Source organism: Cibotium barometz, chromosome 65, assembly GCF_041138505.1.
Source record: "Cibotium barometz isolate CiBa-2024 chromosome 65, ASM4113850v1, whole genome shotgun sequence".
Classification (NCBI taxonomy): Eukaryota; Viridiplantae; Streptophyta; class Polypodiopsida; order Cyatheales; family Cibotiaceae; genus Cibotium; species Cibotium barometz.
The window spans coordinates 27,139,349-27,162,698 of NC_141110.1; the positions used below are offsets into that span (position 1 = coordinate 27,139,349).

General features: G+C 46.1%; 1 protein-coding gene across 1 annotated transcript in view; it reads left to right on the forward strand.

The window, feature by feature from the left end:
* The first annotated feature begins 2,216 nt into the window (after positions 1-2,216).
* LOC147603119 (AP-5 complex subunit beta-like protein) overlaps positions 2,217-23,350 on the forward strand; it is a 47,984-nt gene continuing 26,850 nt past the window's right edge. The window contains exons 1-2 of the mRNA XM_086797394.1: positions 2,217-4,100; positions 4,191-4,627. Coding sequence (XP_086653520.1) covers positions 2,601-4,100; positions 4,191-4,627 — 1,937 coding nt within the window. The 5' untranslated portion in view covers positions 2,217-2,600. The remainder of the gene's footprint in view (positions 4,101-4,190; positions 4,628-23,350) is intronic.

Consider the following 23,350-nt stretch of genomic DNA (forward strand, 5'->3'; position numbering starts at 1 on the left):
TGATTTGTATGGTCACTTGTAAAAGGTGAAGTCAATGGTCAAAAAGGTAACACATGGAAAGCACAAGGTGGCACATGTAGTGTGAGCATTTATGGACACATGGATGGCACAAGGGTGCACATATCTTGTGAGTTGGGAGCTCCATATAATCTATGGAATGATATTGTGTGATTTTCTTATGAGCATTGCCATTGTGTTGCACTCCTTAAACATGAGTTTAATCACTTGCTTTGAGCCGCCTTAGATCTATGCTTTTTAACAATCTAAACAAGCACGAACTTGAAATCTAGCAAGCTGAATATTTTGACGATCCTAAGATTGGGTCGACGATCTTAATATAGAGATCTAGATGTCAACAATTAGGAGATCAGATAGACGATCCACGACTTCCCTGGTGCGATTTGAAATGTAGGCGATCCAAACTCTAAGCAATCCGAACAGACAATGATCTTCTTTCTGGGACAACTTGAGGAAAGATCAGCGATTGAAAAATGCCGAGGATCTGAGAACATGATTGACGATCGAGACACTTGAGTAGAGAAGATCAATGAATTACCGATTGAATGTGAATTGGTTTGGTAATTAAGATTCGAGATTGGGGATCCAAAAGTGCATTTATGATGGTGGTTGGTGCCGCTTTCTATGTACTTTTTAGGTACTATAGGGGTCTTTACTCAACTTTATACCCTCTTACAAAAGAATTCCGATTTAACACCACATCAAACAACACACACAAAGAGAGTTCAAAATTGAATGTACTTCATTGTAGAACCATTACTATGCATTTGGGCAAATCCACGAGCTTAGATACTACAAGAAATGAGCTTAGAATAGATAATAAAAGAAATGAGCTTAGAATAAACAAAGAAAGATAAGCCTTAACACTAATCACAAGCAGTAACAAAAGACATTACAGATTTTAGTGCATTACCTTGCCTGCCTTACATGGTGAATCAAGGCTACATTGCGGCGGTGAAATGCAATTATGAAAAAAATACAATTATTATTATAATCATGCTTTATGGCTAGTGATGGAGTCTTATACACTTTATTGGCAAAGGGTAACAAGGTGAGTTATATTAGGGATGCTAAAGCTGTAATGCTCTCACGTCCCCCCCTTAAAGCTTTAGAAATTGTTTCTTTTAGTCCAGTTTTGTTATCATATCCACATTTGTAGAGAATGTGTGACAATAATGGCTTAGTGGATATATAGGGCACCAAAATGTCAAAAAGGGTTTTTAAATAAATAGGCGTATACACTCTAGCATCTACTTTTGCTTTCAAAGCTTTAATTGTAATGTTCATTTATGGAAATAATCTTCTTTATAAAGAAATTCGAACACTTGTAAAAACATTCAAGAATGTCAAACCACCTGCTTGCTTGCATCATCTCTCTCCCATAGATTGTGTAGGTCTGCTTATAGGAATTGAGGAGAAGGGGGGACAATCCTCTCTCATGGAACCTATGATTCTCTTTTTGCACTACACTTGTGGGCTCTCTATGCTCCACCCATGGGTTATAGTCATCAAGGCTTGCTCCCCCTATCTCTCGTGAAGGCCTAGCTTGAGTGTTTGTTCAAGGTAAGAGATGGTCACATCTAGTGTGCTATCGAGCTTGGGTGTCCACATCAAGGGCGTTTGAACATAGTATGCATCATCGTTTTACATGTGTTTGCATGATGTAAGGAGGCTAACAGTGCGACGGAGAAGGAAAAGAGGCTAGGAGGAAGAGGCTCCATGGAGGAGGTACACACGAGGGGTCTATTGGTTGGAAGGAGCGAGGGAAACAAAAGGTGGGCTATTGCTATTTTGAGACCGTTGGATGTCTAAATTATCGGTATACTACCGCACTATTTTATAGCTTCAAGAAGAGGAATTTCACTTTCATCTTCTACAAGTTATTACTACCACATTATTTTATAGCTACAAGAGGAATTTCACTTTCATCTTCTAAGTATGGAATCTTGCATGCCATTTGTAAAAATAATTATAGTTTTGCAAATTGAAGGATTATGGTTTTTTGGCCCAACTATTTATTTCATATACAAAAAGTATTTTCGTGCCTTATTGTATATGTTTTCAAAAACTTCTTAATCTTGTTCTATTTTAATTAAGGTCCTTCCACTTTAATCTTTCTCACATCTAATAAATTAATGCGATTTGAAATTTGGCACCCATGTTGGGAGATTAGTGGTGGCATCAAGTGAGCTGTCACTAACCGGCTCCTTTTACCCTAAAGTTCTGGCTTGCTTAGTTGTCAGAGTGACACGCCACGAATCCTTACATGGTTTCTTATGAAAATTACGCGCACTTAGGAGAGGCTACGTGTTGATGGCAAAGTGCATAATAACATGTAAGACTAACGCCATCGGGGATCAGGAGCCTCATCACTACAGACGAGCATAAAGAGGCAGGCGAACCCTGCAACGTATGATCTTGGTCAGTTGATTGTTGAGGTCCCTTGCTTGCACTGCAAAGATCAAAGACCTCCTCTTTGCGGGGTAACCTTTCTACAAGCCTATAACCTTGCCACAGGTTGATGAGGAGGAGGAGGAAGCGCCAACCAAAGCCAAACAAGAGGACAGGCTCTGACCCGTGAGATGATGGAGAGGGCACAGGGATGGCAGCTTTCCCTGCAAGATTGGGAGCAAATCTTCCATGACTTTCGAGGCCGCAACCGTGCCAAATGGCTGTCTCAGTACCCCGGCTTGGCTATCCTGGAGCAAGCCCTCTACATTGTGGCCAAGAAAGACTACCCCTTCAAGCCCCAGCTGCTCACCTTCATCGAAGAAAACGTCGAAGTCCTCATTGGAGATGACGACACGGAGGAAGGCCTCGGCAGTGTTGTTGAAGCCCTCCGCACGGTGCTTGAGACCCCCCCAGATGGCCTCATTGCCACCAGCCTCCTCAAAGAACAGATGATGACCTCAGCCACTGTTGCTATGGTGGTCCTTGATAGCATCCACAGGGCGTTACATCAGCTTCAAATGCTCGTTGAGGTTCTCCTGGGTGTCATCAACAGACCTAATCATGGCTTAGACCGGCAAGCCCGTGGCACAGCTTGCGAGTGCCTCCGTGAGCTTGAGAAGGCATACCCTTGCCTCCTTAATGCATGTGCTGGACATATCCTTTTCCTCTTCCAGAGTGAGAGGACACATGTGGCTCAGAGCTACACCCTCCTGCTCACCACTATCCTTCACAACCTTGCATGCTACATGTACACTACCCCTGGCTCCAGATCCGGGGTGACAAACTCCTTTCTCTCCACATCGGCCCCTTTGACTCCCTTCATTGTGCCCTCCTTCCTTGTCACGTCTGACCCTGGTGAAGAAGCGCTCTCTGTCCCTTCCAGAGAGCTCACACCTGGTATTTTGAAAGAATTCAGACGAGTGGTTGGCTTGCTCCTTGAGCGCCCTCAGCTTCTCACATCAAGTGGGATGTTGGAGTTTGTATCTAGCCTCATTGACATAGCAGCAGCTCTGGAACTTCAAGGATCCATATTGAAGGTGCAGTTGTACAGTCTCATGTACACATACAGTCCCCTTCTTTGCCATGTTGTGCTGATGATCTACTCCCATTTCATGGATGCATTTGAAGGGGAAGAAGACTCTATTTTCAAGCGCCTCATTCTTCTTTGCAATGATCCTCAACAGCCTCTGATGGTTCGCTTGTTGGCCGTTCATTGGTTGCTTGGATTAGAGAACGCCCATTTGAGCAAACAAAGGAAACCACACCTGGCTTCAATGGCTTTGAGCATGTACCCACTAATATATGATCCCCTCTCCTTGAAGGCATTGAAGCTGGATAGTTTGGCACATTGTGCAGCTTGTGTGCAGGCATTTGGGGGATCCTCTGAAAGCAGTCATTTAAGTGGTGTCATGCATATGCCCTCTGCTCAAAAACAAGAAGTTGCCAGTAAGCTTTTCATGGATGGAGCTGTTTGTCTCTCAGCTTTTCGTTGGCTGCCATCATGGAGTTCAGAAACTCGGCTTATGTTTCGAATGCTGCACAGATTTTTGACAGTGGAGTTGACACATCCACAGTCTGAAGCACCAGATAGCTCCGAGTTCATAAATTCGACATTGTTCAAAACCTTAGAGGTAACTTAAGCTGGTGTTTGGTACACACTTTTGGACTGCATTTCTATACCTGCTGCAATGCATTTCTAAAATCTATCCTTAAGACTGCAGGGACGAATTGTATCACTAGCGTTGCAGATGCGGAGGCTGGTTCCTTGCTTGTTAATGCTTGTGGACAGGCTGCTCCTCTGTGAGACACACAAGGGTTTGGGACAACACTTGCTACAAATCTTCAACAGAGATTTACTGAGTCAGACAACCCCTAATAAACACCTACCTGCCTATTTTCCAATTTTGGAGCGGATTGCAGAGAATGGAAGCATACCACCAGTGTCTATCGTTGATCTCCTTACAATGTATGTGAAAAATCAAGTGGCAGGGGTTGGCAGTGAGAGCCCAAGCTTATGGATCCGTGGTAGCCAAGTTTTGCAGATCTGCAGGACCATTATGGTACACCATTACAGCTCAAGAGCGTTCCATCCCCTCAGCAGTCTACTTGCCTTTCTTGTCTACTACTTTCCAGACATCGAAGTTCAGGATAGTGCTCGGTGAGTGATTTTTTTGAATAAACTTTGGACTGTATAATTGTTACTGTTATTTGTTTCAACCCCCTTAGGCTCATTTTAAGAGCATAATCTCTTAGCCCAGCCACGTACTTAGGTGAAGGCCTATTTCTAGCACCATGCCGATCATTTCCATCATGTGGTTGGTTTTTCTTGACGACTTCCACATTCTTGGATCAAGCGACGACTTTGTTGCTTCGACTTTAACTACTTGACCCTGTGTAGAATTTGGTGGATATCAATGCTCCACTCTCATCTTGTATTGTCCAGGCACCCGCTAGCTCATGTTTGTACGGCTCTCATTATGAGGAGTACCATGGTTGAGCAGCCTGGCACTTGGCATCCCCGTCTTCACACGAGAAGGTGGTTTAGGAGGCCATATGGTTTTGAGACGGCTTTGATTAGATTTGGTACATTGCCAAATAGGCCACATGCTACATTGGACTGTTATCTCATAACGGTCCACACATGGAGTAGGTAGACTTTACTCTTGGACACCCTATCCTGGCATTGTGGGGCTGAAGAACAGTCCGGATGGCCGTAGGAGGTGGGCTGAGTCTACACCACGGATGGTGGCACCGACTATGACAGCGGAGCTACACGGTCATAGGTTGCAAACCTTATCTTTTGACTTAAATTAAATCACATGCACATATAAGCATGACACATGTCATACACTTATCTTATCTAAGTATAAGGGGTGTTCACACCTAAGCAGGTGTTCACACACATACTGCTAGAAGTCATCTCCTGTCTTTATCAGACACCAGGGCCTTTGTTGTGGGTGTGCCCGCCCTGTATAGGTGTTTTCTCATTTTTCCTCACTCCCCGTATTTTTTTCCCATTTTTCCGTGGTGTGGGTGGCTACCATTTGCTGGCAGGATCAACTGGAGCTGGCCGAGTGCACTCGTTTGCACATGGAGCTGGCCAACCTACTCTGTTGGAGTCGTGGATGTTTTTCTTGGCTGGCCGACTGGAAGGACCCAGTCGTGAGGTTGGCGGCGCATCCCTACACTGGCCGACTGCAGTTATGGGGCCATATAAATAGGTCCCATTGCCCCCACTTCATTGTATTCAGTTTTCATTGCGGGATCTTGTGTATAGAGAAGAGTTACACGCCTATCTCTCTCCTTCTCTTGTGCTGTCTTTTTTCTACACTCTACTTGCACTTGTGGTCTCAGATTTGGTTATCATCTCCGCTACGTATTTTGACACATACATAAATAAGCTTACACACACACACACACACAAGGTTGATACACACGCACATACACATTGGACAATATGGATACACGAACATGGGTACACACATGATGGTTACATACGTGAAGCTCCGAATATCCCAACAAACCCCCCTTCGGAGCGAAGGTGGTGAGACCCCAACACAAAGAAGATGCTACCACCTACCCCATCCACCCTGTCTAAGAGATAGACTCACAATCTACACCTCCCGTGCCATGGTAGTCTCTCATATCAGGGTAAGACCGAGGTAGTGAGGCCATTACTTAGTCACCCCCCTAGCTCTAACTGGGATAATGAAAACACAAAGGTTTTTATAACATTAAGGCAAAAAAATACACACAGAGATTATTACATCTCGTTTTGGGTGACATCTCGGGCAAAGAACCCATGACACTCACATACACAGAAAATTAAATGTCGAGAAAGAAGATTCCTCCCTCGATGCCAGTGATGTCGCCTTTTTCGGCGCCTCTTCCATGCTATTGCCCCATCCATGACCTTACGGGAACGTCAATGTGTTGAATGTAGATATGATTTTCCCAATTTTGATTGATTTGGGAAAAATCCCTAAATTTATGTTGTTGCAGGGGCTTCAATGTCAATGCAGAGGGCTGATTTTTACAAAGGCCCTAATTTTTCTGGCTATTGCAGGCTTCAATTTTATGAATTTTGCTTTAAAATAAAAAACCCCAAATTTTTACTTATTTCAAGGCTTCAATTTTGCTGATTTTTATTGAATTTTGCGAAAGCTCTAAACTTTTTAATAAATGCAAAGCTTCAATCAAACGTTTTTACCATGAATTGTGGGAAATCCCAATTTCATGTGTTATTGATGCAAATTTGCAGGTTCAAAAGATGGCGGAGGTTGATGTGTCATTGCTACTGTCGCTGGTCGACGGAGGAGGTAGGTGGCAGGGCTACGTCTGTTTATTGACGTGGCTTTAATAAATTTATTAAGGCCAAAAAAAGGCTTATATCGGTGAACAGCTCGACATAGGTGAAAACGAGCGCTGGCAAGCAAGATGACAAGTGACGGCAGTAGCTATAGCTGATAACGACCGTAGCAAAGACGCAGTCATTGGGTGTTGGGCAGTTCTGTAACACGCGGAAGCTCTGGGAGTCTTCTTTCAGCCCTAAACACTACTGGCAACATGCTGATGCAAAACGCAGATATAGAGAGAGAGTAGAGAGAGAGAGAAATGCTGGAAATTCAGGTATATTCATATAGTACAAAAAGGTACTCTTACACAGCCCTAGGCTGCCTTCATCTAAAAGGTGAACACACCCAAAATTCTGTCCCCCTATGGGACTCCTACTGACCCAATCCCTAGAGGATTGAATGAATACAACTATGAGCCTCCTAGCCTATTTATAGGCCCATTAATTCCTTGGAGAGCTGGCCGACCAACAGTCGGCTAGCAGCCTTGGCATAAAATCCATAAGCGCAGCACATCCTGGTCTTCTGGATGCGCTTTAGTCCCCTTTTGCTCTCTGGAGTTAGCCGACAGCTCCTAGAACCAGCCGACAGCATCCTCCTTCATGATCTCCATGCCTTGCTCCAAGTCCACCACAGATTCTGCTCCTGAGGCTCCTAAATTCTGGTTCTACTGAACTTTTACTGGCTGCCCCCTTCTGGATTAGCCCTGAGAAGGTACATGGCATTGATCATGCACATGACATCCCCCTCTGCTAAACTTGATGACGGGAATCCAACCTGCTCTTGGATGACTGTCATCATCCCAATCCTTTCCCGAAGTCCCTCTGTCATCCATCCATCCTTGGCAACCCTTTTCTTTGAAAGCCCGGCCTGTTCTCCAAACCACTCTGTCTCAGACGAAGATCTATGCATCTGTTCCATCTAGTCCACAATTCATTCCTGCCCTGACCCTGAACACTCTCTTGGTCTTCATTCCTGAGAAATGAGTTTGGCACTCTCACATCACCCTTGGAGGATAAACCTCCCTTGGGACCGTTGCCCGAGAACCTATCTAGCTCACAGGATTGCCATCCCCTCTGGCACTGTGGAACACCACCAACAAACCTCTTGGGAGCTCTTCCCGATTCTGTGCTCCTTGCCTTGGGCTTCGTATCCGTGTACTTTCCTGTACCTTGGACTTGCACACCATCATATGGGACTGAATCAGTGTTCAGCTTTGCTGAGCCTGATGCTCTGATACCAATGTAACACGCGGAAGCTCTGGGAGTCTTCTTTCAGCCCTAAACACTTAGGCTGCCTTCATCTAAAAGGTGCACACCCCCAAAATTTTGTCCCCCTATGGGACTCCTACTGACCCAATCCCTAGAGGAATGAATGAATACAACTATGAGCCTCCTAGCCTATTGATATGCCCATTAATTCCTTGGAGAGCTGGCCGACCAGCAGTCGGCTAGCAGCCTTGGCATAAAATCCATAAACGCAGCACAGCCTGGTCTTTTGGATGCACTTCAGTCCCCTTTTGCTCTCTGGAGTTAGCCGACAGCTCCTAGAACCAGCCGACAGCATCCTCCTTCATGATCTCCATGCCTTGCTCCAAGTCCACCACAGATTCTGCTCCTGAGGCTCCTAAATTCTGGTTCTACTGAACTTTTACTGGCTGCCCCCTTCTGGATTAGCCCTGAGAAGGTACATGGCATTGATCATGCACATGACAAGTTCATGGCAACGTACAAGGGCTAATATGAAGACATATGTGGTGTTTGGTGGAATGGTGTTGAGAGATGGGAAGCGAAGTAGAAAGGCTCAGAGCAAGACCCTAAAATGGGAGAAACGCTAAAAATCGCTCTGATACCATTTGTTGTTCCTAGCTAGGGTTAGATTATAGCTGCACAAAGCCAGCAGGTTGTGGAGGCTCAAACTCAACCATCACAAAGAGATAGAGAGAGAAAGAGAAACGACTATAGAGAGAGGGTAGGATAGAGAGCTTAGAGAGAGATTGTGCACTACTCAAAGTACTTTTATTAATTTGTTTTTTGAAGTACAACAAGTACATGCTTTTATAGGTTGCAAACCTTATCTTTTGACTTAAATAAATCACATGCACATATAAGCATATGACACATGTCATACGCTTAGCTTATCCAAGTATAAGGGTTGTACACATATAAGTTGGTGTTCACACACACATACATGAATAAGCTTGCACATACACACAAACATGGTTGATACACACGTACACATAAGTGGATACACGTTGGACAATATGGATACACGAACATGGTTCATACACACGTACACATAAGTGGATACACGTTGGACAATATGGATACACGAACATGGGTACACACACAACAGTTACATACATGAAGCTCCGAATATCCCAACACCATCATCGCTAGCGTGCTCACCATGGTTCAACGTCTCCACAAAGATGTAGAAGCATGGGTTTTGTTGCAAAGCCATTATGAGATGACAAATCCCTCAAGGATTCACGATCTAGAAAATTAGCTTCAACAAGATAAGTTGTATGAAGAAACGGTGGAGGTGTTTCTTACCCTAATCAAAGATCTCTATGACGAGATGGCATGAGTGTACTCGGATCTCGCTTGTCCTTGTATAAGGGTATTGTCGCCTAGGTGTGATAGTTTTGTTGCCTACTCTTACATTTGAGGAGTTCATCTCATTACTTTGGGATGAGGAGACGCAGATCCAGAGTCGCTATGGTGGTGGTGACCGAGTTTTCTTTGCTAACACAAAGAAGAAGGGTAAGGATTCTAACTCTTCAAATTAGAAGAACTATTGTAACAAGAGAGGACACAAAGCCAAAGAATGAAGGAAAAAGCAAGCAGATGCCAAGAATGACACTTTAAAGACCAAGGAAGAATCCAATCATGCTACAGAAATAGAGCTGTTTGTTGCCATTGAAGAAATGTGCGAAGAAGTGTGCAATGAGATAGCTAATGTTGCAGCACATGATGATTCTTGGATCATCGATAATGGGGCTTCTAGGCGCATGACCAGTCACAAGGATTGATATTCCTTCCTAAAGCTTCTGGGAGATGACATCATGGTGGTTGTGGACAACGATGCAAAGTGTCCAATCAAAAGGTTCATGTACTTTTTTACTTATGTCTAAAGAAGGTTATACAAAAAGTCTTTCAAATGTTCTTTGGGTTCCAGATATGAAGAGGAACCTCTTTTCTGTCTTAGCCATCACGGACCATGACTTGCAGGTTGACTTTGTCAAGAATGGTGCAGTCAGTCTTGATGGAGATGATAAGGTCATTGCAAAGGGCATTCGAAGAAACAACTTGGATGAGTTTTCAGCATTTGCAATCTAGGTTGATTTGGATAGCAGCAAACTTTGGCATGAGAGATATGGGCATCTTAGTATGTAGACTCTGTCTGAATGCACAGTGGAAATGAGACAAACTGCTATGAGAGAGAAAACGCAGAAGTGTAGGAGAGAGAGAAGTTGTATAAACCTGCTATATACACGTGAGATCCAATACAAAAAAGTGTGGGGGCAAGGCACGCTATATATACAACCTGGGGAAGGCAACAATATAATAGCAGTCAGCCAACTGCAAGTGAAGTCGGCCAGCAAGAAAATCAGGTTGGCCAGCTAAATAGGCGGCCAATAGAAACAAGCCCCCATGACCAAAGAAAACAAGGAAAAAACATGGACAATGAGGAAAAATGGAGAGAACTCCTATCAGGGCGGGCACACCCACAATAGAGGCCCTCACTCCCTACTGAGTAATATGGTATAGACAGGAGATGATTGTGCTAACACTCCCTCTCAGCTCTTGGATGTGGAACCAACCCCAGTGAGCTGGAGTGCTGACAGAGGATCTGCAGAGGTAGAGGCTTCGTGAAGAGGTCCGCTGCTGTAACACGCGGAAGCTCTGGGGGTCTTCTTTCAGCCCTAAACACCACTGGGAACATGCTGATGCAAAAACGCAGTCAGAAGGGAGAGTAGAGAGAAAGAGATGGCTGGAAATTCAGTATATTTCATATAGTAGAGAGAAAGAGATGGCTGGAAATTCAGTATATTTCATATAGTACAAAAAGGTACTTTTCTACAGCCCTAGGCTGCCTCATACAAAAGGTGATAAACACCAAAATCTAGTCCTACTCTAAGGACCCTAAGGACCCATCCCATAAAGGAATGAATAAGTTACACAATGAGCAAACTTGCCCTTTTATAGGCATGTTGGACAAATGAAACGCTGGCCGACCAGCAGTCGGCTAGCCGACTGGACAACCTCCTCAAGCACTGATGCGCCTGCAGCCGACAGTTGGCAAATACTCCATAAACGCTGGTCGCTTGCTGCAGCCGCCAAATCTGGTATAGCCGACTCCCTCATCATGTAGCCGATAGCACCCTCCAAGTCCAACCTACTGCACCTTGTGCTCCAACTTCTGGTTCGTATACTCTTTTTCTGGTTGCCTCTTCTGGACTAGCATCTGAGAATGTCCATGGCATTTTATGCACATGACATCCCCCTCTGCTAAACTTGATGACGGGATTCCAACCTGTTCTTGGATGACTGTCATCATCCCACTCTATTCCTGGTGTCCCTCTGTCATCCATCCTACTCTGGCAACCCTTTTCAGTGAAAACCTGGCTCGGTCTCCAAAACCACTCTGACTCTGAATAATATCTATGCATCTGTTCCCTCCAGTCCCCAATCCATTCCTGCCTTGATTCTGAACACTGTCTTGGTCTTCATTCTTGAGAAATGAGTTTGGCACTCTCACATCACCCCTTGGAGGATAATCCTCCCTTGGGACCGTTTCCCGAGAACCTATTTGGCTCACAGGACTGCCATCCCCTCTGGCTTTGTGGAACACCACCAACAAACCTCCTAGGAGCTCTTCTGGATCTTGTGTTCCTTGCCTTGGGCTTCGTACCCGTGTACTTTCCTGTACCTTGGACTTGCACACCATCATATGGGATTGAATCAGTGTTTAGCTTTGTTGAGCCTGATGCTCTGATACCAATGTAACACGCGGAAGCTCTGGGGGTCTTCTTTCAGCCCTAAACACCACTGGGAACATGCTGATGCAAAAACGCAGACAAAAGGGAGAGTAGAGAGAGTGAGAGATGGCTGGAAATTTAGTATATTTCATATAGTACAAAAAGGTACTTTTCTACAGCCCTAGGCTGCTGCATACAAAAGGTGATAAACACCAAAATCTAGTCCTACTCTAAGGACCCTAAGGACCCATCCCATAAAGGAATGAATAAGTTACACAATGAGCAAACTTGCCCTTTTATAGGCATGCTGGACAAATGAAACGTTGGCCGACTAGCAGTCGACCAGTCGACTGGACAACCTCCTCAAGCACTGATGCGCCTGCAGCCGACAGTTGGCAAATACTCCATAAACGCTGGTCCCTTGCTGCAGCCGCCAAATCTGGTACAGTCGACTCCCTGATCATGTAGCCGACATCACCCTCCAAGTCCTCCAAGTCCAACCTACTGCACCTTGTGCTCCAACTTCTGGTTCTTACTCTTTTTCTGGCTGCCTCTATGGACTAGCATTTGAGAATGTCCATGGCATTTTATGCACATGACAACTGCATTGTCCTCCATCGAACAATAGATAAGCAAGATGTCACCAGCCAAAATCTTCACGAACAAAGTGATATTGTATCTCTATATGCTTGGTCCGGGCATGGAAGACCGGGTTCCGAGCAATAGCTATGCAGCTCTGGTTATCTCACTAGATGACCGTGGGTTCCTTATGTGGAAACCCAATCTCGCCAAGTCCCTCTCCATAGAAAATGCCAAAATCCTTGGTACCTTTCAAGTACCACAACACGCGGAGGTGCCTGCATGGAAGCACTGAGAGTTCCCACCAGAAATGCACAATTAGGCCATGTGTTGAGCAACCAAATCAAGGAATCAACCTGGTTCTTGTACAGAAGTGTATCTGCCGCTTGATGGATCTAGAAGAGGAGAGTTCGATGCCAGGATCCATGGGGGAAGTGATGGGCCTACAATTTGTCATCCTGAAAGCCTCTAGCAGCTCTGTAACGTATCGCTGCTGAGAAATGAATATGCCATGTGAGAGCTAAAAAATCTCCAATCCAAGAAAGAAGTGAAGTAACCCAATATGTGTCATCTCAAATTCCTGACTGAGGGCAACCTTTGTCACCATTTGGCCACCCAATTGGTCCACCCGTGCTTTCTTATCATGTATGTACATTGGACTGGTGTCCATGGCACTTGTTTATGACGGGGATTGATGCCACTCATGTGATACTGTAGACTTGGCTTTCCGTTGGGACTTGTGCCTCCGTGTACATGCCCGGAAATGCTTGGTGGATTGGTGTTCCATTGGGTTTGGTACCTCGTGTACTTGCCTTGAGCACGTCTATTTTGGTATAGTCTCATGAACGGGGATTGTCCATACCAATGCTGCATTGCATAGCATCTTTATGTGCTTGCTTGCAATTGAAATTGCATGCTGTTTTCATGCTTGCTTGACCAATGTGTAGTTCCGGGTAAAGGGACGCCCGCTCGTGAACCGTGCGTGTGAAACTATCTGCTGACATGGTTATGTGGCATGTGACAGGTGGTAAGTATTGGTCATAAACTTGGCCTTCGGAGTTAGCACTAATTTATAAGTGAGTGTGTACACACTTCATTAAGTTTTGGGCGACTTCATTAAGTTTTGGACGACCAAAACTCACTTATAAATTATGACCAGCCCAGTGTTCACACACAACTGATGTGCCGAGGTGGACATAACCCAATGTCCACCCCCCAGACCTTATCCCCTTTGTACAAAGGGAGTAACCAGCCATGTGTCCACTCTAGCTTGCTCCACAAAGCACCTACTTGCCACCTACACTTGACAACTCACCACCTCACTCCTCTTCCTCTCTAGAGTTTGGCGCCTCCTTCATGAGGGCTGTAGGGGCTGCATTTTCTGCACATTCTCCTTCCCAACTCCATTTCCAAGCTTGCTAAGGTGATTTTCAAGCTTCCTAGAGTGTTTCCGGATGCTAATCACTCTTCTACACACTCCCAATGACTGAAATTCAGCAAAACAGCTCTTTTTATTGCTGTAATTTTTGGTCTTTTTGCTGAAAACCCTAATTTCAGCTCTCCTTTCTCGAGTTGAACCATAGGGGAAGCTTTCCCAAGGTTCCCTTCATCCTCTTGAAGACTTTTGTCTCGAAGAAAGGTGACAAATCAAAGATCTCAACACTCCAAGGACTTCCATCGCGAAGACTTCCGCTGTCATCGACTCTACTTGCTATTGGTAAGCTTTTATGCTTAAATATGGGAGCAAGTAGCAGGAGGGAGGAACCGGATTACAAGATCACATACCCTGTGTAGTGTTCTCTTGTCCTACGTGCTCTCTTGTAGATTGTTGCTACCATGTGTTGGTGGAACAATAGAGAGCAGATGGTAAGGAACATGGGCACTTGAGAGTGCCCATGACACTATGTACTTGATTCTCCCAAGATCAATATACTTTATTTGAGGGAGGGGTCGGCCGTTCTGGCTCATTGTGTGTCTCTTGTCAATTCAGCAATTTACTTCTTGTATTTTGAGCAAGTGTCCATCAAATCTTAGTGTATTTAAGTGTATTGATTAGCATTGTGTTCAACCAAGTTACAACCTTTGTCTGAGCAATGTATGTTGTATGGCTGGTTGTGACGATCAAGTTGTCCACATAGAGAATGATAAGAGTATACAACCCTTTCTCGGGATAAATGTAGAGATCTGGATCAGCTGTTTGCGACTGCTTGAAACCCTTTTGTTGAAAGAAAGCGTCAATCTTCTCATACCAAGCATTGGGGGCTTGTTTTAAACCATGTAAGGCCTTTTTCGTAGACCATATCTTTGGAGCCAGGAACCTGAAATCCCAGGGGCTATTCCTCAAAAACTTCCTCCTTTAGCTCTCCGTTAAGGAAAGCCGACTTGACATCCATCTGAAAGATGGGCCAATGAGAGTGTGCAACAAGAGCAAGAACTGTCCGTATGGTCGCCATTCGAGTTGTCGGTGAAAAGGTATCATCAAAATCCACGCCAGCTTTCTGAGAATAACTTTTGGCCACAAGCCTGGCCTTGTGCTTATCCAGAGTCCCATCCGATTTGTACTTGGTCTTAAGACCCACTTGACTCCAATCACCTTCCACTTTGTCGGTCTAGGAACTAGCTCCCAAGTCTGATTCCGCTCAATAGAGTCAACCTCCGCTTCCTTCCAAGTCGGTTTAGAAAGTGTCTCCCTAATATGAGTAGGTTCCGAATCCTGGATACATGCATCAGTGCATAATTGACACACAGGTGTTAGCAGTCATCTCCTGTCTGTATATTTACACCAGGGCCTCTGTTGTAGGTGTGCTCGCCGATTTAGGTGTTTTCTCATTTTTCCCCACTCTCCATATTTTTCCCTATTTTTACCAGGTGTGGGAGGTTGTCTTGTGGCTCTTGGCTGGTCCAGACACTGGCCGATTGATTCTACGGGTCCCCGACTTGTCCTGTGTGCTGGCCGACTCTGAGTAGCTGTGCGACTGGAGGACTGACCTGGTCATGGACATTTATGGTCCTGTCGGCTGTCGTTTGAGCAGGCCGACTGGCTGATGGGGCCATATAAAATGGCCCCATGGCCCCCCACACTCTGTATTCAGTTACCAGGATTTTCTTGTGTGTATATATAGCAGAGTTACACACCTCTCTCTCTCCTTCTCTATTGCTATGTTTTTCTGCGGTGCACTTGCTCTTGAGTTTTCAGATTTTGTCTTCATCTCCGCTGCATATTTTGACATGGTATCAGCGCTCTAGGCTCTTGGAAGATCTTGGGAACTGTGTGAGCAAGAGGGGGACTGTTTTGTTGCTGATTGGTGGACTGTTTTGGACTGTACCGAAAGAGGAGAAGCAAGAGAGGAAGGTGGGCTGATTTGCTGGACAGCCACTTGTAGGTTTAAGTTCTTCTTTTTTCCCACCCACCCACCCTTTTCAGTTACACTCCCGCAATGGCAGATTTACTTGAGATGGCTGAGAGGCATGTGAAGATCCCGACACTCCCCACGTTCCCAGTGGACCGTCAGCAGTTGGATGGGAACAACTACGGCATATGGAAGGTAATGATGGAATCTGTGTTGGAGTATTACGACCTTGTTGATTTCATTGTTGTTGAGGTTCCACGGCCGGAGTTAGAGGAAGGGGAGTTACCCTCGATTCGGAAGGAACGCGAGGCACAGGCACAGTTATGGGATCGTGTCAATGCCAGGGTCTGTTCCTTCATTTTCCTCAATTGCACACTGCAGGTAATCAATCATATGACGCTGGCCAGAGGTATATGGCAGCATTTGGCTTCTCTCTATAACAGGGTATCGCCCATGAAGAGGATCTCCTTGGAAGTACAGATGCAGGTGATGAATCCTGCTAAGTCGTCGACGATGCGGGAGCACATCAACAAGCTGCAGACTCTTCAGTAGGAAGTTTTCCAGGCTGGGAAAGAGATATCATTGGAGGATATGGCCATCATGTTGCTGTCGCATTTGCCCTCTCAGTACTCAACATTTTACTCTTCGTTGATTACCAGTGGCAGGCTCAGCACCATCAGGAATAGTGGAAGGACGAGGATTGCGAGATTGGTCACGTCCTTGGTCCCGTCCACGATCCGAACTGCGTGGTTGGAAGGACTGAGGACATCGGGACTGAAAAGAGGACGATCCTTCTGATCGGTGAGGGTGTTGAGAATTATTCCATTGGGGATTAGGCCGGGAGGTAGAAGTACCAGAAGATTCTCTGCGACTATCTCGGTTCATATGAGATCCATTGGCTTTCTGAAAGGCACTAGCTCGATCGGAAGAGGCCGAATTTCGAGAATTAATGTCTGCAACGCGCTCGGCGTAACGTATGGCATCGGCAAGATCGACAGGATTATATTTCTGAACATCGGCACGTAGTGTGGGGTTAAGACCTTCAACGGAGGCATGAAGTTCGTCCGCTGGGGACAAGGAGTCAATCTCCAGTATCAAGTTGGTGAACTAGGAGACATAAGAGGCCAAGGAACCAGTTTGGTCCAAATGGTGTAAGTGAGTACGGGCTTGGAATTCTGCATTGGCAGGTATGAACTGCTTACGGAGGACTTGCTCGAATTTTTCCCACCTTGTAACCGATTTTTCGGCATGCTGTCGTCGTTGCCACCACAATAAAGCAGTGTCTTTGAGGAGGGATACTGTGAAAATCACCATTTTGGAATCAGAAAGGGTCATGGTTTCAAAGTATAACCGCTGCTTGTAGAGCCATTGGTCTAAGATGCGCTTATTGCGTTGACCACCATAAGATTCAGGAGGTTTAATTTCCAATTTCTTTGTTTTACTGGCTTGTAAAAGGCGATAAAGACTTTTAAGGTCGTCGCCTTCTACCTCGGAAAGGAATGACGTCTGCGTTCGCTGGTACTGTTGTTGAAACATCTGCTGCTGTTGGTACGGAACTCGTGTAGGAGTGGCGATCCGTGTGGAGCTGCTGGATCTGTGAAGCCAAGGATGCCATAGACTCTTGGAGTTGCTGTTGGAACTGCCACTGAAGTTGTTGCAAAGCTGGCTGCCATTCTGGAGGAGCCGCTATGTCAATAGGTTCTGCCATGAGAGAAGATGCAGATGTAGAGGCTTCAGGGTGACAAGGCTCTGGGGGTTTTTGTTGTTGATGACGTCGTCGGGCTCTAGTAAGAAGGGTGCGGCATCTGGAAATCCCGTGAGGAGAGGCTACGTACTGGTGAAGCGGCTATGGACCATCCAGTATAGTAAAGGGCGATCCTCTGGGGCAGGGCTCGCATGAGAGTTTGCTACTGGAGAAGAAGGTACAGGGGTAGGGGCAGCTACTGGTGTCAAAGGTGTATACTCAGGTGTAGAAGGGCGTACCGTGAACGAAGCTGGATAAACGTTCTCAGAATAGGTGCAATATTCATGAAAAATGATGCTGCACTCGGGGAGGATAGCGCCCAGATAAGGATGACACATGAGTATAAAACAGTAATGATCCAGATCTTGTGCAGAAGTACGAACACGGATCACCCACACGTCGAACTCTCGGAGGTGAGAAGTCGGTGTGGCGATCTGAACAAGGTAGTGAGTAGGCTGTAAAGAGGGGGGCACACTCACTGGAACAGGGACTGAGACCGGTGGAGAAACACGGGTAGGAGTGGGCACTATGGACTGGGAGGGTGTATCGTGTAAATAATTGAAATCATAGGTTTCCTTTGCCACGAGCCGTCGGAGAAGCGGGTAATGTGTGTCCACGTGATTTGGGAGGTGCTCTTGAACCTGTAAAAAGTGATATTGGCCCCGGATGAGTGGAGAGCCTGCAAAAGAATGAAGTGGCGGGTTTCTAATATTCTAATACTCCACATTATGTGAGATTTTTATGCCCAAGAAAACGGAAAAATCACACCTGAAGGAGGTTGCCATTATGAATGTTGCTGTTGTAGAAGAAGCACCAAAGAGATGGTGGTCGGCAATCCAACAGAAAGCAGCAAACAACTGCAAGTGGCTGGTCCAAGCAGGGGAGTAGACAGCAAGAAGCCAACGATGAAGGGGGGTACTGTTGCTGAATCCGTGGAGAAGAGGGACGGCTGCAGGTTGGTGCGCGTAGAACCGTGTGCAGGGTGGCGGCGGGCGCAGGCTGAAATTGCTCATGCAGGTGGCAATTAATGTGTAGGGGCCCGTAAGGTTAGTTTTGGTTTTTTTTTTTTTGAATGTGTTGTACACGTGGCAATTAAGGCCTAAGAGACATAACCTTTGAGTGTGTTAATGATGTGGGTTTGCCCCGTTTTTAATTAAAAAAATCAGCAAGTTGTCATGTGCTCATCAACGGGCATCCGACTGGAGGGATATCCACGAAGGGATGCGACTGCGCATGGGAGGAGTGCCTGTCCATGAAAGGATACTGGTTGAAAAGTAAGCCTCTTGATTGAAGGCTTTTTTGTTTGTTTTGTCTTGCCTTTATTCAAGAGTGTCCTGCATATGGCTGGCCCAAACTTAATCATGAAAAATTGGGAGTTGGGGGCTGAATTTGATGGGGCATTATCTCCTGCTCTTCCATTCAACATTGGCTACACCACCCAATTTTAGGGTTTGGGCGGACTGATTTTAGGGTTAGGGTTAGGGTTTGGGCAGGTCATAGGACAGAAAAAGTTTGCTCTGATACCACTGTAAAGCTTTTATAGCTTTATTAACATGATTAAGACTTAATTAATGAACATAAGCCAAATACTGCAGGAAAAGATTGAGTGATTGCATTGAGACAAGGGCCTTTCTTAAATAGAGGCCGAAAGGGTACAACTAAAGAGGCACATCCCTGGGAAGGGGTGTGGCTCTTGAATCAATGGTTATGTCCTTTGGACTTAGGGGTGTGTCTTTCAACGAATAGACATGTCCTTTGATAGTGACCTATGTGTAAGGGTGTGACGCTTCACAGGTGTCTTTACAGTTAATGAGGGATTAAGGAGTAATTAGGGAGAGATTAAGAGAGTTAGTCACAATCGTGACATATATGCTGCGGGCAAGACCCTCGGGGGTTTTGTGACTCACATTGGATGGGTGATTTGGACACTAGGCACTCAATAACAGGATATTGTTTTTCTCTTGGTTCGGGATGCATTTCTTGGATTAGTAAGAAACAGCCCACTGTTGCAATGTAATCAATGGGGGCCGAGTACAAAGCTGCATGCTTTGCATCATTTGAGGCATTGTACTGAGGAGGACTATACAGGATACGGGAGTCGTGCATAAGCAGCGTACAACATTGCAATGTGACAACTAGAGTTGCACGGCTATTGCTTGGAATCCTATGTTTCATGGTTGCATGAAACACATTGAGATTCAATATTACTTTGTGCGTGAGCTCATCATGTTCAGGGAGGTTGAGATGGTCTAATGTCCGACGATAGAGAATTGTGCAGACATTTTCACGAAGGCTCTTAGCAGGGATGAGATGGCAGCGGCATCTTCATCAACTCGGCATTGAACCATAAAGGTAGTTCACCTTGGGGTTGGACATCGAGGGGGGCTGTTGGATATCAATGCTCCACCCTCATGTTGTATCGTGCAGGCATCATCTAGCTCATGTTTGTATGCCCCCCATTATGAGGAGTAGCCATGGTTGAGCAGGCACCGTCTATGACCGCGGACCTACATGGTTATATCATGGCCGCTCCATGTATATAGGGCTATATAGATACACGGCCAGCCCCTTGTTGAGATTAGGTCTAGGGTTTGAGTAATGCGCGTGTGCGCGCGCACACACAAGCAAAGCAATCGTGAGCAAGAAAGAGGCACAACACTCTGTTAATTGAATGTACCGGAATGCAAGTACAAATGATAAGTGAGTGCATGGGAGAAAAAACTATCAGAATATGCAGCGGAGATGAAGACAAGATCTGAAAACACAAGAGCAAGTGCACTGCAGAAAAACACAGCAATAGAGTGGGAGAGAGAGAGGCGTGTAACTCTGCTATATACATAAGAAAATCCTGAAATCCAGAATACAATCTGTGTGGAGGCAAGGGGCCATTTTATATGGCCCCTATGATCCAGTTGGCCAGTAGAAAACCAGCTGACAGCCCTCTGTAGGTCACCCGACTGCTGCAACATCAGTCGGCCAGCATACAGGTCAAGTCGACCAGCTACAGAGAGGGGCGGGGAGCAGCAGGAGTAGTCGGCCACCACTTGGATCAACCAAGGGCCACAGGACAGCCTCCCACACCAGCATAAAATAGGGAAAAAATATAGAGAGTGGGAAAAATGAGAAAACACCTAAATCGGGCGGGCACACCCACAATAGAGGCCCTGATGTAAATATACAGATAGGAGATGACTGCTAACACCCCCTCTCAGCTCCTGGATGTGGAACCAACCCCAGGGAGCTGGAGTGCGGCCGTAGCATAGCCTGAGATAGAGACTTCGTGAAGAGGTCCACCGCAATGTCCTCCGTCGAACAGAAACTCTAGCAAGATGTCATCAGCAACGATGTTTTCATGAACAAAATGTCTCTGGATGACCATGGGTTCCACCAGTGGAAGCCCAATCCTACCAAGTAACCTCTGCAACATCACCACCTCGCAAGTAGCACCACAAGCAGCCCGGTACTCTGCCTTTGTCGACAACAAGGCAATAAATGGCTGCCTCTTACTGCTCCATAAAACTGCTCCTGAGCCAAGGAAAAAACTATAGCCTGATGTCAAGGTCCTCGTGTCTGGCACTCCTCCCCAATCTGAGTCACTCCCTTCGTGGAGTCTGACTCCATCTATCAATCCCCCTCCTGTGGAAAAGAGTCCAAGATCCTTCGCATGCTACAGAAACCACAAGATACGCAATCCTGCCTCCCAAAGAGTCCTCTGCAAACATGGGCTCAACAGCCTCATCAGGAAGCTCCCCTCCAATCGGGTATGCATCAACCAAATCAATGAACCATTCTGCTTCCGAGTCAAGGAGGCATCATACTGCTCACAAGGATCAACACCTATTACGGTAGAATGCCAAGTCCTGGAAACTTGCAGAAGACCACTCAAGGCCTTCGGAAACCTGTAAACCACCCCCTCTGAATCCGGAACCACAAAGCCTGGAGAATGTGCAATATCCACCTCCACCTGCAAGTAATCAACTGCCACCTGCCTGGCCTTCCAATAGGTCCCCGTGGAAAGAACTTCCTCATCTACAGGAGTTTCTTTGTCCCGAATGCTACGAGACATCAGAGCATAGGTTACTTGTAAAGTTTCCTTTGACTGACGAACACAAGAACTACCAACATCTATACAGGAGAGTTCCTGCCAACTGCTGCCATCAATTGGCAAGCCATCCACCATCTGGTCCGGGAAAGCCTGCACCTGCAGCGTATCCACACTTAAGTGGCCATTACCAGACTGCCACTCATCACAACACTGAGGACCTGGGAGAGAGAGTGCTGAAAGTTTGTAAACTCCATTCTCCACTCCGCCTTCCCATACTACCTGGCCTGTTGCCTTGTCCCGGAGAGCAACAAAATGCTCATCAAACTCCACCCGTATGCCAGTCTTGCAAACCTAATGCACTGACAACATATGAAAACCAAGTATTGGAACATACAACACCTGGTAGGAATGCTTCCCCCCTTTGCTATCGGGAACTATCTCCAACCTGCCCTCACTGTGAACTGGGATTGTGGATGTATCCCTAGTAAGAATGTGACCAGAATACCTGTAGAGATCCTATAAAGCCGAACGGGAAGGAGTCATGTGTCTGGAAGCACCACTGTCTAGAATCCACTTCCGAGTATCCATAGCGGAGAGTCCTCCAACCTCCTCCCTGCCCGAAGAAAATGAAACATCGGTGTCCATTACCTCCAGGTGCACAAAAGCTGGAGTCTTCACGGTTGCTGCTGAGGATTCTGTTAAAAGTCATCTCCTGTCTATTTGTATACACCAGGGCCTTTGTTGTGGGTGTGCCCGCCCTTATGAGGTGTTTTATCATTTTTCCACACTCCTCGTATTTTTCCCCTATTTTTTCCCATTTTTCCTAGTGGTGGGAGGGCTGCCAGATGATGCCAGGAGCACCCCAGTGCTGGCTGATTGGATGTTCATCAGTCGTGGGCTTCAGGGCTGCTGGCCGACTGGTTTTCATCAGTCGTGGGCATTTGTATGCTGGCCGACTGCATTTATGCAGTCGTGGGACTTTTTTCTTCAGTCGTGTGCACTATTTCTGCTGGCCGACTGCCCTATCAGGGATGTATATATAGCCCCTCAGCCCCCACCACTTTCTCATTCAGTTTTCTTGGGATCTTGTGTATAGAGAAGAGTTTACACACCTATCTCTCTGTGTTTCTTGTGCTGTTTATTTTCTGTAGTCTACTTGCTCTTGTCTACCCAAGTTTGGTTATCATTTCCGTTGCATATTCTGACATGATATCAGAGCCCCAGGCTCTAGGAGATCTTGGGCGTTTTTCTGAGCAAGAGGGGGAGCAACAGGTTGCTGATTGGAGGACTGTTTCGGGCTGAACGGGAAGAGAAGGTGCAAGAGGAAGGCGGGCAAAGGTGGTGGACAGCCACTTGCAGATTTTCAGATTTTTTTTCCCCACCCAACCCACCCTTTCAGGCTACTCTCCGCGATGGCAGATTTACTAGAGATGGCTGAGAAGCACGTGAAGATTCCGACTCTCCCCACGTTCCCAGTGGATCGTCAGTTGGACGGGTCCAATTACGGCATCTGGAAGGTCATGATGGAGTCGGTTCTGGAGTCATATGACCTTGCTGATTTTATTATCATAGGGGTGCCACGGCCGGAAGCTGAGGAAGGGGAGTTATTATCGACGAGGAAGGACCGAGAGGCACAGGCACACATGTGGGATCGTGTCAACGCCAGGGTCCGGTCGTTTATTTTCCTCAATTGCACACCACAAGTGATCAACCATGTGAAGCACATGACGCTGGCGAGAGGCATATGGGAGCACTTGGCTTCTTTGTATAACAGGGTGTCACCCATGAAATGGATATCCTTGGAAGTGCAGATGCGGGTTATGAACC